Source organism: Eptatretus burgeri, chromosome 14 (genome assembly GCF_056783735.1).
Source record: "Eptatretus burgeri isolate ZD-2024b chromosome 14, Ebu_testis_v1, whole genome shotgun sequence".
Lineage (NCBI taxonomy): Eukaryota > Metazoa > Chordata > Myxini > Myxiniformes > Myxinidae > Eptatretus > Eptatretus burgeri.
Window position 1 is genome coordinate 2,129,064 of NC_140974.1, and position 15,891 is coordinate 2,144,954.

The 15,891-nt window shown below is 44.0% G+C and overlaps 1 protein-coding gene across 1 annotated transcript in view; it reads left to right on the forward strand.

The window, feature by feature from the left end:
- Positions 1-15,546, forward strand: part of LOC147012553 (sterile alpha motif domain-containing protein 9-like) — a 25,592-nt gene extending 10,046 nt beyond the window's left edge. Inside the window, exon 2 of the mRNA XM_085853524.1 lies at positions 8,222-15,546. Coding sequence (XP_085709650.1) covers positions 8,222-13,134 — 4,913 coding nt within the window. The 3' untranslated portion in view covers positions 13,135-15,546. The remainder of the gene's footprint in view (positions 1-8,221) is intronic.
- The last annotated feature ends 345 nt before the right edge of the window (positions 15,547-15,891 follow it).

The window sequence follows — 15,891 nt, forward strand, 5'->3', positions numbered from 1 at the left end:
CGGCGGTTTCACTTGAGGGAGACTCCCGATCCTCTTGGTGAGCCTCGACTTGTGCCGGGGATGACTCCTCGATCGCTCTCGGGTGGAACGCGGCAGCTCCGCCGTCTCCCGGTGGAGTTCCTGGGGAGGAAATGTCAGAAGGAGGAGTGCCAGAAGGTGGTGTACCGGCGGGAGGAGTACCTGAGGGAGCCAGATGGCGAACCGACACAGTGGTCTCCCTGCCATCCGGGAGCCTGACATGAGCATACTCTGGATTAGTGTCAATGAGTTCGACCCCCTCCACCAGCGGTTCATACTTGCTTTGTCGTACCGGGCGTTTCATGAACACTGTACCGGGATGGGTCAGCCAGTTGGGCACCGTTTGACCGTCAACATAACGTCGTTGGTGAGTAAACATACGTTCGTGAGGAGTGGCATTTGTGGACGTGCAGAGCAAAGAGCATATGGAATTCAGAGCGTCGAGAAGGGTAACCTCCCACCGCTCGGGGCCCAGTCCTCTCGATTTCAGCGCCAGAGTTACGGCTTTCCAAATAACTCCATTATACCGTTCCACCTGCCCGTTTCCCTGTGGGTTGTAACCCGTCGTTCGACTAGTTGCTATGCCGTGCTCTAATAGGAATTGTTTTAGCCCGGCCGACATGAAACACGGCCCTCTGTCTGAATGTATGTACGAAGGTCTCCCAAACATAGCGAAGAGGTCAGAGAGACATTTCACGACAGTGCCCGAGGTCATATCCGAGCACGGAAACGCGAAAGGGAACCTTGAATATTCATCAACAACGGTGAATATGTATCTGTTGTCTGTCTCGGTGGGCAGGGGCCCTTTGAAGTCGATGTTTAGTCTCTCGAAGGGGGAAGTAGCCTTGATCAGTCTGCCAGATGCCGCGCCATAGAATCTGGGTTTTAGTTCAGCACAAACAGGGCATGAAGCATTCATTTGTTTAATATCTTCAACAGAATAGGGAAGATTTTGTCTGCGCACGAAATGTGCCATCCTGGTTACCCCTGGGTGGCAAAGAGACACATGGAGGTCTTGCAAAGCCTGACTGATTGTTGCCGAACTGTAGACCCGGGAGAAGGTATCTGCAGCAGGGTTTTCTTTCCCGGGCCGGTAAACAATGTCGTAACTGTAGCAAGCTAGGTCTATCCGCCATCTCATAATTTTTTCATTCTTAATTTTCCCGTTATTTTTCCCATCAAACATGAATGCCACGGATCGTTGGTCCGTAACGAGCGTGAAGTGGTTTCCCAGTAAATAATGTCTCCATTTCCGCAGCGCTTCAACGATGGCGTACGCTTCCTTCTCTATCGCTGAGTGTCTCTGGTCGCTTCTAGAGAGAGTTCTCGAGAAGAACGCGACCGGCCGCCCAGACTGATTAAGTGTAGCAGCTATGGCGTGATTTGAAGCGTCGGTCTCCACCACGAAGGGCACCGAGCTGTCGATCGATAAAACCACGGACTTACTGATATCATCCTTGAGATTGTGGAAAGCTCTTACAACAGCGGCATCTGGTGGAAAGTTTTTGCAATGCACTAGGGGATGTATTTTCTCGGAGTATTGCGAAATCCATCTCGCATAGTAAGCGAACATCCCGATCACCTGGCGCATTGTCTGCAAGTCCTGAGGTGGTGGAAGCTCACGGAGCGGGCGCAATCACTCAGGATCAGGCTTAATTGTGCCGTCGGCTATCGTGTAGCCGAGAAGGTCAATTGACCTTGCCGAGAATACGCATTTCTCGTAGTTGAGAGTCAGATTATATTTTCTAGCAATGCTCAAGAATCTGTCCAGATTCCTATCATGTTCCCCCTGATCCCTACCGCACACTGTGACATTATCCACGTAAACAAAAGTGTCTTTGAGATTTTCATCTGAGATGATGTCGTCCATAACCCGTTGGAAGCAAGCTACTCCATTCGTGACACCGAAAGGTATTCTCCTGAACTGGTAGAGGCGCCTCCCTGCCTGGAATGCAGTGTAAGGTTTGTCTTCCTCTCGGATGGGAATTTGATGATAGGCGCTTCGCAAGTCGATGGTACTGAATACCTTATAATTGGCCACGCGTTCGACCATCTCGTCTATGCGCGGCAAAGGGTAGGCGTCGAGTTGGGTGAAGCGATTGACCGTTTGGGAATAATCGACAACCATTCGTTTCTTATGGTTCTGACTGCTGGTTACTAACACCTGTGCGCGCCATGGCGAGTCGCTCGGTTCTATAATTCCCTCCTCCAGTAATCGCTTGGTTTCTGAAGTGATGAAATTCATGTCAGCAGTGGTATATCGCCGCGATTTGATCGCTATCGGTTTGCAGACCGGCGACAGGTTAGCGAACAGCTGGGGGGATGTCACCTCCGCGGTGGTCAACGCATTTAAAATTAGACGAGGCTTGCTTCCTCCAAAGGGTATTTCGACGCTCGTGTGCTGCTTGAGGACATTATGACCCAGAATTACGTCTGCGCACAAATCACGAAGCACCAGTACCTTTACATCCCGATGCGTGTACCCTTTTACGTCCAATTCAACATTGCAGTACCCTCGTACGCGGGATTGTAGTGAGGTGGCGGCCATGCATACCGTATTGTCTGTCAGGTGGATTACCCATTTCCTGCCCTTCACTAGCGAGCTGTTGACGAAACTTTCAGAGCTACCGGTATCAATCAGTGCCTCAGCCATATGCCCGTTAATTCGTACGTTGATGATAGCCTTGGATAGATTCCCCGGGGAGGCTGCAGTTAGTTTATTTTGCGAGTAGAGAGCCGCAGAAGTGGGTTTATTTCTCCTTAGAGTAGATTTACATACCCTGGCATAATGCCCTTTCTTGTCGCAATTCATGCATGTGGCATCTCTGGCAGGGCATTTTTGACGAGGATGCCTTTTGTACCCACAAAAGAAGCATTTACCAACCGGAGCAGTTGCTGAGGAGTTTGACGAGGTCTGGGTATCCGGCTCCTCGGGTGTTTCTCCATCCCCTATGTCTGGCTGTGTCTGTGCCAGTGGGGTTCCTTGGGTTCCCATCGTAGCAGCGTTCATGAGCAGCATCGGTGTCCCAAATGACTCAGATTGCTGCTGAGCCGTATCCATCGCTCGAGCCTGATCGACTACCTTGTCAAGAGTGGGTTGCGCTTTCTCTAGTAAGCGTTGCCGTATGTGGGCTGATCTGAGTCCTTGGATGAATGCCTCCCGTGTGGCTTCCTTTCGGTGTTCCTCGGCGCTTACCGCCCGGAAGCTGCAGTCTTTTCCCAGCTGATTCAGAGCTTGCAGGAACTGATCGATTGTCTCCCCGGCTGCTTGCTTGCGTGTGTTGAGAAGATGTCGTATGTATACCTCGTTCTTGGGCTTCACGTAGAGCGCTTGCAGCACGTCGATCGCTGCTTCGTAAGTGTCGCACTCCGAGAAGAGCCTGTACACGCCGGGCGAGACATGATTCACGAGAGCGGCAAATTTGTCGGCTCCTTCCTCGATGATGGTCAGATAGTGTGAGAAGGAACAGAACCAATGCGACCATTTCATTTCTGTGTCAGTCGCGTTTGGGTCTGCGTCGAACCTCTCGGGTTTGTAGATCTTGTCCATCGTTGGTTGAGAGAGCCGAGAAAACCAAATGGAATAAATTGAAATGAGAGCGAGAGATGAACCTTCAGAGTTTAGGCTTTATTCCATTTGATTGGAGCCGCTTCTGCGGGCACACCGGGGAATACAGGTTCAGCGAGGAGTACATGAGCAGTAACGTATACATGTGCGATTAATCATTGCAGACAATCCGCGTAAGCACGGAGTTCGATATAATCTCCATTCTCACCAGTCAATGAGCACCTTCAGTTAACGAGCATCAAGTGAACAGCCGATGTAAATGGCAATGCCCCGGGGACAACCACTCGTGCCGCAGAGACCTCCCCTTATACGCGAGACGCACAACATGTGATCCCGCGTCATGTCCCTCAATTCACCTCAATTCACCACAAAACCCAATCGTGTTTATACACCGCCCAGCGTTCAACAATCACTCGATATAAATCAAACCCAATCGTGTTTATACACCGCCCAGCGTTTAATATTCACTCGATATAAATCAAACCCAATCGTGTTTATATACCGCCCAGCGTTTAACAATCACTCGATATAAATAAAACCCAATCGTGTTTATACACCGCCCAGCGTTTAACAATCACTCGATATAAATCAAACCCAATCGTGTTTACACACCGCCCAGCGTTTAACAATCACTCGATATAAATCAAACCCAATCGTGTTTATACACCGCCCAGCGTTTAATATTTACTCGATATAAATAAAACCCAATCGTGTTTATACACCACCCAGCGTTTAACAATCACTCGATATAAATCAAACCCAATCGTGTTTATACACCGCCCAGCGTTTAATATTCACTTGATATAAATCAATTGTCCAAAGCAGCATAATTCATGGACATCGTGTGAAAAATACATTATGTTTATTCAAATGACGTTTATTTCAATAAGTTAAAAGAAATTCAAGATATTAACGACATGTTTGGGATATAGTTGGTTTATTGGTTCATAGATGTTCCTGAATTATTTTTCAGAATTTTTGAATTTATAGTTTATTTTCTATAAATTATTAGCTCACCTGAAACGTAGTTCGGGGGAGTTTATGGGATGGGCCGGCCGCCAGTCCGTCCGTCCACAAATACTTGCAACTTCTCTGAAAATACACAAACGTTTTGATGAAACTTGACCACAACATTCATCAACTATGATGTACCAAATTTTGTTCATGGAATTAAAAAAATCATCTGGGTCTGAGGGGGTCGACGGAGGGAGTTTACGGGTGGGGGGGGGAGAGAGGGGTTGCCCCCCCCAAAGGGGTATTTGCTTCTTCTCAGAAACGACACACAATTCCAATAAAACTTCACTACAACCTTCACACCCATGATGTACCAAAGTTTGTTCACACTACAGAAAAAAATTGTGGTCTCAGCAGGTATAAAGGGGGGTGGCCCCCCAAAAGATGTATTTACTTTCTTCTCTGGAATTACACACACAATTTTGATGAAACTTGACCACAACCTTCGTCATCCATGATGTACCAAAGTTTGTTCATATCGTTTAAAAAATTGGCTTCTAAAAGGGTCTACAGGGGGTGGTTGCCCCCAAAATAGGTATTTGCTTTTTTCTCAAACTACACACACAATGTCAATGAAACTTGACCACAACCTTCATCGCCCGCAACGTACCAAAGTTTGTTCATGGCATTAAAAAAAACTCATGGTCTAAGGGATGAAGGGGGGTTGGGGGGGGGGGTTTGCCTCCAAAATATGTATTTGCTTTCTTCTCAGAAACTACACACACAATGTTAATGAAACTTGACCACAACCTTCATCACCTAAAGTTTTATTATTATTTTTTATGTTGAAGGCTCCAGTCATGAACTAAATAGTCCTCTTTGAGGCCAGGTCTTAAATAAAGAGAAATGACAGAGTGAAAATGAGTGAGTTTGAAAAGTGTGTGATGTTTGTTTGTTTGCAAGAAAGAGAGATTAACGCTAGCCCGGTCATTCTAGCTTGAGTGAGACAGATAGTAAGACCAGCAATCCTGACATGGAGAGTGTAAGATGGTTCCGGGCACCACTTTAACACTCCTAAGTCAGAATGGTTGTACTACCCTGAGCGGTTCGTCTACAACCCATTACCTAAATTAAACTACCTAAATCAGAACAGTTGTGAACAAACTAGTCTACAACTAGTTTTTTCACGACGTTAAAAGATTGGGGTCGAAGGCGATTTATAGGGGTGTTGCCCCCCAGAATATGTATTTGCTTTCTTATTCGAAACTATAATAAATATAAGGCTCTGGGGCCAGATAATATGCACCTGAGAGTATTGAGGGAGGTGGTTGAGCAGGTAAGCGAGATGTTAACGGATATTTTCAAGAGTTCGCTGGAGTCAGGACAGGTACCGGGGATTGGAGAGTAGCAAATGTAACACCATTATTTAAGAAAGGATCCAGAGAAGAATTGGGGAAAATTTGGGACCCGATGAGGAAACATTTAAATATATACAAAAGGTAGTTAGCATGGATTTACCAAAAGTCGTTTCTGTCTAGAAAATCTTTCAGAGTTCTATGAAGCAGTGTCTGATTGAGTGGATGAGGGAAAGGCAGTGGACATGGTATATCTAGACTTTAAGAAGGCATTTGATAAGGTACCATATACCATAAATGTGGAATGGTTGGTCAGGTAGCTAACTAGATTGCAAACTGGCTTCGTGGTAGGAAGCAAAGAGTGTCTGTGAGTGGGAGGATGTCTTGCTGGGAAGATGTAAGTAGCAGGGTACCTCAGGGATCAGTACTCAGACCATTACTATTGATTATATATTTACATCAATGATTTGGATAATGGTGTAAAGAGTTGGATTTCGAATTTGCAGATGACACAAAGTTTGGAGGTGAGGTGGATAGCAGAGGGGTGGTGATCAGATTCAGGAAAGTATTGAAACTTGTATAGATTGGGCAGAAGATTGGCAGATGTAGTTTAACCTGAGCAAGTGTAAGGTGTTGTGGATGGGGAAGAACAATGAAAATAGAGATTACAGGATGTAAGGGGTAATTTTGGAATATGTCACACAAGAGAAGGATCTGGGGATGGTAATAGACACGGGAAGTAAGCAGGCCGCACAGTGCCAGGCAGCTATGGGTAAAGCAAATCGGGTTTAAGGTTGTATTCAGAGGGGGATCATTTATAAATCAAAAGAGGTGGTGTTAACATTGTACAGGAATTTAGTGAGGGCCACATCTAGAATGTTGTGTGCAGGTTTGATCACCACAGTTCCGGAAGGACATAGATGCCACAGAGAGGGTTCAGCGCAGGGTTACTAGATTGATTCTGGGCCTAGCTATACTCAGCTATGAGGAGAGGCTGAAGGAGACAGGGCTTTATACACGAGAAAGGAGGTGGTTACAAGGAGATATGATGGAGACATTTAAGATATCTAGTGCGTGCCCGTACGTGCGTAATCCCGTACACCCATCACAGATTTTGTAGTTTGCTTTTCTAGTGCATGCCCGTACACCCATCACAGATTTTGCAACCAACAGATTTTGAAGGATCTGATGGATGACGTACCTACATGCATGATCGTACGTGCAAAAAAAAAAAAAAATTCAAACCGCGTGCCAGAAACAACCACACAGGCCGTTCCTTCGCTCTCGCGTGCCCGTACGTGCGTGGCCGTACGTGCTAAAAATAAAATAAACTTTCAAACCGCGTGCCAGAAACAACAACCACACAGGCCGTTCCTTCTCTCTCGTGTGCCCGTACGTGCGTGGCCGTACGTGCTAAAAATAAAATAAACTTTCAAACCGCGTGCCAGAAACAACAACCACACAGGCTGTTCCTTCGCTCTCGCGTGCCTGTATGTGCAAAAAAAAACAAAAAAAAACAATTGTGACGTCAATCGTGATGTCATTGCACCGTGTCCTGTCATTGGTTTGGTAAATAAATGGCCATAACTTCGGAACCACTTGTCCGATTAATATCAAACCTTGAAAAGGCACATACTCAGGTCCCCAGCAATATACCTGGCAAGTTTCAATTAGATCGGAACAGTGGTTGTCGAGAAACAGCTGTCACACACACAGAGACAGACAGACACACACACAGATTGCTGGAATTATAGATAGATGAAGGGTAACGACAAAATAAGTGCAGATGAATTATTTGGCAGATTAGACAGCGAAAGGACCAGGGGCCATAGCATGAGTTTCGATAGAGAGAGTTGAAACAGTTGTAATACAGGGGTCTTTTATTCAGAGAATGAGTTCAGACTAGAATGAGCTGAAATTAATATGTAATGGAATCTGTTGAGGAAAAATCATTTTCAAAACTGAAGGCAGTTTTATAGGCAAAACCACTAACTATAGCTTCCCAAGGGAGAAAATTTAGATCTAACATTTTAACTGAGTGCTCTTTATTGTGGACTGTGGAGGCATCATGTGAAAGACAATGATGAAAAATAATGTTAGAGTTCATAATCCGGTTATTGTCGTCACGTAATACCCCCTTCCCCTCACCTTTGAAAGATACTTGCCACAGTGCATGCAATGTCTACATGGTCCATGAGGAATACCACTTTGTGGTCGTACCATCAGATCTTATCCTTCCTTGTTGGGCAGCGATATTGGTGGTGGTGCCTTGTTTTTTTGAATGTCAATGATCCAGGCAGGGTGAACTAAACTATTATTTCTGCAGGCCACAGAACAAGATCTGGACCAGGAAGAGAACCATCGGCTGTTGGCGAAAAGCCTCTTCTGCAAGCAAATATGGAGAACTGGGACAAGAATGATGTGCGCCATTGGCTGTTGGAAGAGGTGCACATTGACGAAAAGTATGCGAACAAGCTATACAAGGAGGAGTGCTCAGGTTCTATCCTGAAGCGGATGGAGATAAAGGATCTGCAAGAGCGTGGAATTCCTGATTGCCAAAGCAGATTGGTGATTCACAAGCGGAAGATGTTCCTGCAGGAAATAAAAGTTCAAAAGAGCAAAATTTCAGTAAAAGCGAAAGAGAGTGGAAACGGTCTCCAGATTAACAAAGCGAACAAAAAGATGTGCAAGGAAGACAAACAGAGAGAATTGAATCAAATTCAGACAAATGATAAAAATGGTAGTACCCATTTAGTGGGGGCAAGTGTTGATGTCTTGAAGGATGAGACTGAATTGATGGGCTCACAAAGTTCAACCAAGCATAAAGTACAAAAGAAAAGTCCTCAAGTATCCAATGAGAGTTTAAATTCTGAGATTCTTGTCTCTCATCGTGTCCGTTGTTCTCCTCATCCATTTGACGAAAGGCATTCTCGACACAGGTACGTTCAGGGTAATGTGCTGCCCACAGAGTCTGGCAAAACGAATTACTCTGAGCCAGTCCACGAATACAAGCTGTTTGAGTGTCTTGGTGCAGATGAAGAGTCAGAAATGAAGAAATTTTGCAATGAAGTGTTCAGGTTTGCAGGAGGATGCATGAACAGACGCACAAATGGTACAATTCATTTTGGAGTGGGAGATAAGATACCTGGAAAGCAAAAGTCAAGATTCGTACATGGGGAAGTGGTTGGTGTTCAGGATGATGGAAGGAGAGACAGGTTTGAAGAATGTTTGAAAAAGAATTTCGCCAAGTACTTTGAAAAGGATGATGTAAATGATGCTAGAGATTGTGTGAGGCCCCCAAGATTTGTTGAAATGAACTCACAAGCTTACATCAGCGTCAATAAACATGTAATAGAGGTCGATATTGTCCCAAAAAGTACAACATGTGGAAACAAAGTATACAAGACAAAGCAAATGGTCTTTGTAGGAGGAAAATGGGAAGCCGATAAAGGTCATATCTATCTCAGAGATGGATCTTCGACGATGGACATATTGGCAAATCAAAATGAAACCATTCGCTTAGAGAGCTGTGCAAAGCTTAAAGATGATGTTCAGAAATGGACAAAAGAAAGACAAGGCAAGGAAGATATCCCAAAGGTTCCAGTAAAGAGAGAAGATGAAGGACGAAAGCTGGCAATGCTGTTAACAGGAGGAAAAGGCACATTAGACAATTCATTGTACAAAACACACATTTTGGTTGTAAATAAAGCAAGTAAAGATCAGCTGAAAGATCTTGAATTTGTTAAGAATATTAACTGGCTCGCTGTTTTGGACTTTGACCCAGAATCTGATGAATCAGGTCTTTGCAGCACTGTTCGATCTGAGAAAGCTGTCAACCTTCACTTTCCACGTCAATATGTCGAAAATAACAACAAAGACATAGAAACTGTGGTTACAGACTTGCATCTGTACAAACAAACAAGTTGGATATTTTGCAATGGACGTGCAGACATGCTTGACACAAGAGACAAGCCAATGGATCCAAAGGAGTTCTTAAAGAAACGCAGCAAGGAGCTCCGGAACCTCGTGCAGTTTCTTTGCCATGACGATATTACACCAAGTGGAAGAGTCATTGTGGTGTTTCTTGTCTTGTTTGAAGTTCAGGTCCTAATTGATCCCATTATGGAAACATTTATCAATTTCTACCAGGAATTGGGTGGCCTGGAAGATGTTAAGGTCATAACAAGCTGTGATGAGACATTCGAGAGCTGGAAAAGCCTTGCAAAACTTAGGTTGACTGAAGAAGAGTTACAAAGTATGTCAATAAGCAGGTCGAGCTTGGATCATGTGAACTGTACAATTCAGAAAATAAAGTCAGCTACAAGAAGTGACAAGCGTTACTTGCGCACATCTTCTGGAACTGATTGCGAGTTGAAAGCTGCAGATGAAGAGTTTTTGTCAAGTATAAAAATCTTGTGTTCAAATGAATGTGAAGGCACAGCAGTAGAAGTGCAGAAAGAAGAGTTTGAGGAATTCAGAAAGACACGTGAAGAGGCCTTCTATTGGGGTGATAAGGTCACTCCTTGGAATTTTTACTTTGCAGAGAAAACTGGAAAGGCATTCATTAAGAGAGACCAGTTTGATTCACTGGTGGAGTGCATTGAATTAGCAATGGCATGTGATGTCGCAGTGAAGACGGTAAATATTTTTCATCGCGCAAGATGTGGAGGGACAACGCTGGCATGGCACGTTCTTTGGCATCTGAAAAAGAAGTACAGGTGTGCTGCTGTGAAAGATAATGAACACGATTACCAAGAGATCGGTAAGCAGGTGGTCAAATTGCTTACATATGGGGAAACTAATCCAGATGTTTACACTCCAGTTGTCTTGCTCATTGACGACTTGGAAGAGTTTGAGAATGTGAGGAGCTTGTCCCATCACATTCGATCATTCGTTTTCGAGAGCAAGGTTCATTTTGAGACCCCTGTGGTGATCATACTGAACTGCATGCGCTCACAGGACCCAATGGGAAGGCAGAAGAACAGCATTTTGGAGAGTGTGCAATTGGAGCAGGAGCTGTCAGCAAACGAGAAACATCTTTTTGAAGAAAAACTGAAAGAAATCAAGAAGGAGCACAAAGAAATCGAAACATTTCTTCCTTTCATGATTATGAAGGAAAATTTCAGCGAAGAGTACATTCGGACGACTGTCCACAACATTTTGATAGGAATTGAAAGAGAGACCAAAGACATAAAACTGATCAGCTACCTGGCTCTATTAAACCACTACGTCAAAAATTCCTGCATATCTGTGTCCAAATGTGAAGCTCTCCTTGGTCTTGGTGTATCAACATTGCGACATGCATTTTGGGGGAAAGAAACTCTGGAAGACGTTCTTCATTCCGAGGCCAGGCTGCTGCTTCTACATCGGAACGTATTATTTTTTTCGAAAAATGAGGTCAATGGAACGTATGAGTCAATGAAGATAAACCACCCGTTGGTTGCATCGCAAATCCTTAAGATCCTCGAAGCTCATTTTGCGATTTCACAAGATGCTATTGCCAAAGATCTCTTGAATGAAGATTGCCTCTATGATGCAGAAATGGAACAAGACCACTTTGAGCACCAGGTGAGAAGCATGATGGTAACAAGGCAGCGTAAACAGCTCGGAGATGACAGAAACACTTTGTTCTCACCACTGATTGAGGAGATGAAGAACTTCCCAAAACCAAGTAATGAAAGCAGAGGCAAACTTCTGCTCATTGCTGCTTCTGACAGGTTTCCAAAGGATGCAATTCTTGCCCAAGTTCTTGCCAGATACTGTGACATTGTCCAACATAATTTTGAAGAAGCTCAGGTCTGGGGCAAAAAAGCAATCGACTTGAGTCCGCAAAATTCCTACATTATGGACACCAATGGACAGATCTTCAAGCATCAGCTTAAGAAAACCTGCATCCATGAAGATGATGCACATAAAGGACTGTCGGTGCAGCAACTGGAAACATCACTGTATTTGGCAACAAGAGCATCACATTTCTTTAAACAATCTCAAGAACTGGCAAACAAAGACAATGATGAATTAAACACTTCTGGATTTCATGGTGACGTTGAGACATCTTTGTGTTTCATTGATTTGCTGAGTTGCACTAAAGTATTTGATAAAAGCAATCCAATTAAGAAGATGACATTGGTGAAGTATCTCAAAGGGGAACGTGATCTCTCAAGTATCCCGATGGCTCATGATGACGAGGAAGAAACTAAAGAAACCGTGCAAGTTCTGAAAACACATGAATCGTATCTACGAAGCTTACAGACTAGCCTCAAGGAAAACCTGGAGCGACTGGAAAGCATCCATACATTTTCTCAGGCAAGGGGAGGTGAAAATGAATTTGTAGAAAATAAGAACCATTACACAACAACGAGGTACTTTAATCAGTACCTGAACATTTTCATCAGTGATTACGACGTGTCTGTAGCGAAGGACATTGGTGCCAAATCCTCTTCCCACATCAAAATTGAGAAGATGAGCGGTGACAGATTTTCTGGTCTTTTCAATCTCTTACTTGGTGGGAAAGCAACAGAAGTGGAGACCATTGTGAGAGAGTATGAAAAAATAGGCATAACCTCTGCTTCTGCAATCCGTGTAAAACAAAACTACATTTTTGCTTGTGTCATTCTTCACTGCTTGAATAAAAAATCAAAACACCTGCCACCTTATCAGAAATTGGTGCCGTTGGTGAAAAGCGTGGTGGAGGATGCAAAACAGAAAGAATGGAGTTACCCAGATCCATTCTTTCTTGGCTCCATGTTCTTCTGGCCAGACAAAGACATGATAAACAAGCGTGACATCGTTCTCCTCAACAACTGTACTGAGTTGATGCACCGTCGTTACCGTCAAAAGTTTGGCTCGCTGATTCGAAGCAGACAACCACGGGTCTTGTTTTGCCTTGGAAAGGGAGAGGGTTTGGGCAGAATGTTACCACGGAGCGAGATTGAAAACGCTTCGGAGCTGAAAAACTCAGGAAAACCACTAAAACTGCTGTGGCAAAGTGGAGAAATCTTCGAGGACATCAAGGTTCAGGATCTCCTCCTCAGAGTTCCTGGTGATACCTGTAACGAGGGGAAAAGCATCCGTGCGAAATTCGAACTGTCCACGCAAGAAGAGAGTTGGCTTCCGACCTTTGTTCGCCCTGTTGGACGAGAGAAGCTTTGCAGAGATCGGAGTAACAAAAGCGTTTCCTTTGTCTTGGGTTTCTCTCTGAATGGATTTCTTGCTTTCGATGTGCAGCCAATTGATTAATATCTGCTTGCAAGAAATAAAACCCATTTCCACCGAATTCTTTCGACCTCCAATTGCCTTGAAAATGTTGGTTTGTGGGACAAAATTCCAAAATGTCTTTTCCATTTGAGAGACCAAATCCACAAGAAAATTTCTTTATTATCGAGCTTGTTTTCTTTATTATCGAACTTTATTAACTATAAATGACAGTATCTATTTACTCTAATGGTATTGGTGCAATATATTACTCTCGTGATGTGTTATAAAATGGGAATTTTTGTCCTTTATAATTTGCAATGGTCTTGATGTTATGTTTCACTCGTAATAATTAATGCAACTGATCGCACGTCGATACTATTGTTTTAATCAGTGATTTTATTCTTCTTATTATTTACTCTTTTTGTGGGTGGAATCATGGTTCTTGGAAGAGCAATGTGACAGAGGGTATGAACAGGAGGTAAATCCAAGATTGTGGGTAAGGATAGGGGATGACATGAGATGGCAATGCACTGCCTGCTTTGAGCTCTGGATGAAGAGTGGGTTAATTTGGCCCCAATAAGACAGGTCCGCAGATGGGGTCAGCAAGGAACAAGAGTCAAGGTGTCCAGTCAGCTTCGATTTCAGAAATTTAACCAGGAGGGGGTTACTGGAAGAATGTGTGCGTGCTCAGTTTCTCGGGTGGGTCAGAATTGGCTCAGAGCAGAGAAACAAATCTTATCCTGTGGCATCTCATCATCATCATCATCCCTCACTCGGTCATCTTTGTTCTTTGTTCGGTCTAAGACTGAGACTGCTGAGCTTCTGTGCAATACACCATTATTATTTCCATGAACTATCATAATTTTCCACTCCACTTTCACAGCAGCTCTGTCAACACGATTTCTGACATATTGTCTCAGACCCTCTTCTTTGGATTGAGGATCTTTAAAGATGTTCAGCTATTAAGGGCCTTGTATTCAAGGGTAACAAAAGATAAGGTTAGATTTCCGAAAACGAATTTTTAGTGCTATGTGTTAATTAATTTTTTTTCACAACTGGCATTGTTAACTGGAGTCTTGTTTCCCAGGTAACTGAAGAATTTACTTTTAAACACTTGGTAATCTTGTTTTTTTTTTTAACGAGACCAAGAATAAGTGAAATAATAGTGTTACATCAGAGGTGGAGGGGGAGATCCCGAGACAGCATGTGTAAGTTAGTATGGACTACGTGCTCGGGCAAGCTCGCTTTCCCTTGTAATGGGGCTTTGTATAGTTTAAATTGTATTGTTTAACAATGTCTGCAAAGGAAGTGGTGGTGTCTTCCTTGAGATAGCTTACAGTAAGTGTCCTATGTCGACTTCCTTATAATGCCAGCCAAGGGATGAGTCAAGGCAAAGAAGACATCTGCGGTGCAGGAGATCAGGGCCACATTTTACCTGGATTTAGGTGCTGCAGCTTGCTTCTGTGCCACCAACCTGAGTACTGCTGCACCCCGCGGTCGGGCAACAAGGACAAAGGTGTCTCGATTACAGTGGGCTTGTGAAACGCGGTACGCTCGTGGCCGAGTTCATTGTGAGGACACATCGGGCGGGACACCTAGAGTTTAATGCGAACATCGGAAGGAAGAAGCACCTCACCTGACGCAGGAGGATGAGGAGATAGGGACCACACTCTGTGCAGAGCGTTGGTGCTGCGGAAGCAGTCTCCTTGGCTATTGGGCACAATCCTGGACATGTCGCCACTCCAACACAGGAAACCAGCATGCTGGCACTCATTTTGCCGACATCGAAAGGATGACAGGCCGAGTTAACCCCACCTGGTATTAATTCAACAGCTGAGCGGGGTTTGAACTCAGGACTCTCGGATCCAAAGCCCACCACCCGAACCATTAAGCCAACACCAGGCTACCTGACACAGCATGGGTGGAAAATCCTGTAATGATTGAAATATTGGGCTGTACAGAGGTGGGATGGGGGGTCCTGCTATTTTAGAGAGAGTGAAGCGTGAGTGCTTGGGCTCTCCTGGATTTGAACTTGCTCTGGCTGCTGCAGGACTTGAACCCTGTTTCTTCTCGCCATACATTCACCAGAAAAGACACTACCTTGGCTTGGCATTCCCCTTTGGTTGTATGAAAGGTGGTATCTGTGATTCCTCGGGATCACTTGACTGGTATTTTTAATTTGACTGTTCTTAAGTGTTCTTATTTGTTTACCGTAAAGTGCTCTTTTGAAGAATATACCAATCTTCAGTTATTTGCTGTAAATTCCATTTTGCTCTTTTCAAACTTGTGTGAACTTCTTTGGTATCCTTCACGAACGAGCCTGTTCCTTGAGTTAAAGAAATATCATGGTATATCAACTCATAAATCCCTTATGTTGTAAATCATACAAGCATCAAATGTTGTTTACACTTGGTATTGGTATAAAAGGTCAAAAATAAAAAAATAAAAATTTTCTTCCCTTTGTGTTGCATTCCTGTAATTCACATGATCAACGTTTCTGGAATTTTCTCAAAAAGCAGAATTTTATTATCGGCGTGGCTGTTTACGCCGAATAATTTTTGGGGGTGTTGGTTTTTACAGCATTGGTAAACAGTACCCATGCAATCATGTTTCCTGCTTCATAATGAAATCAGACACAGGTGGAGGCCATTCAGCCCATCATGCCTGCACCACATCAACACCACAACAATTTATCAACACCAGATCAAAATAAGAAAAGGCAAAATGTTTTTATGTTAATTTTAAATCAAGTGGTTTTTTTGGGGGGGGGGTTGTAGGGTTTTGTACCCCCCCCACCCC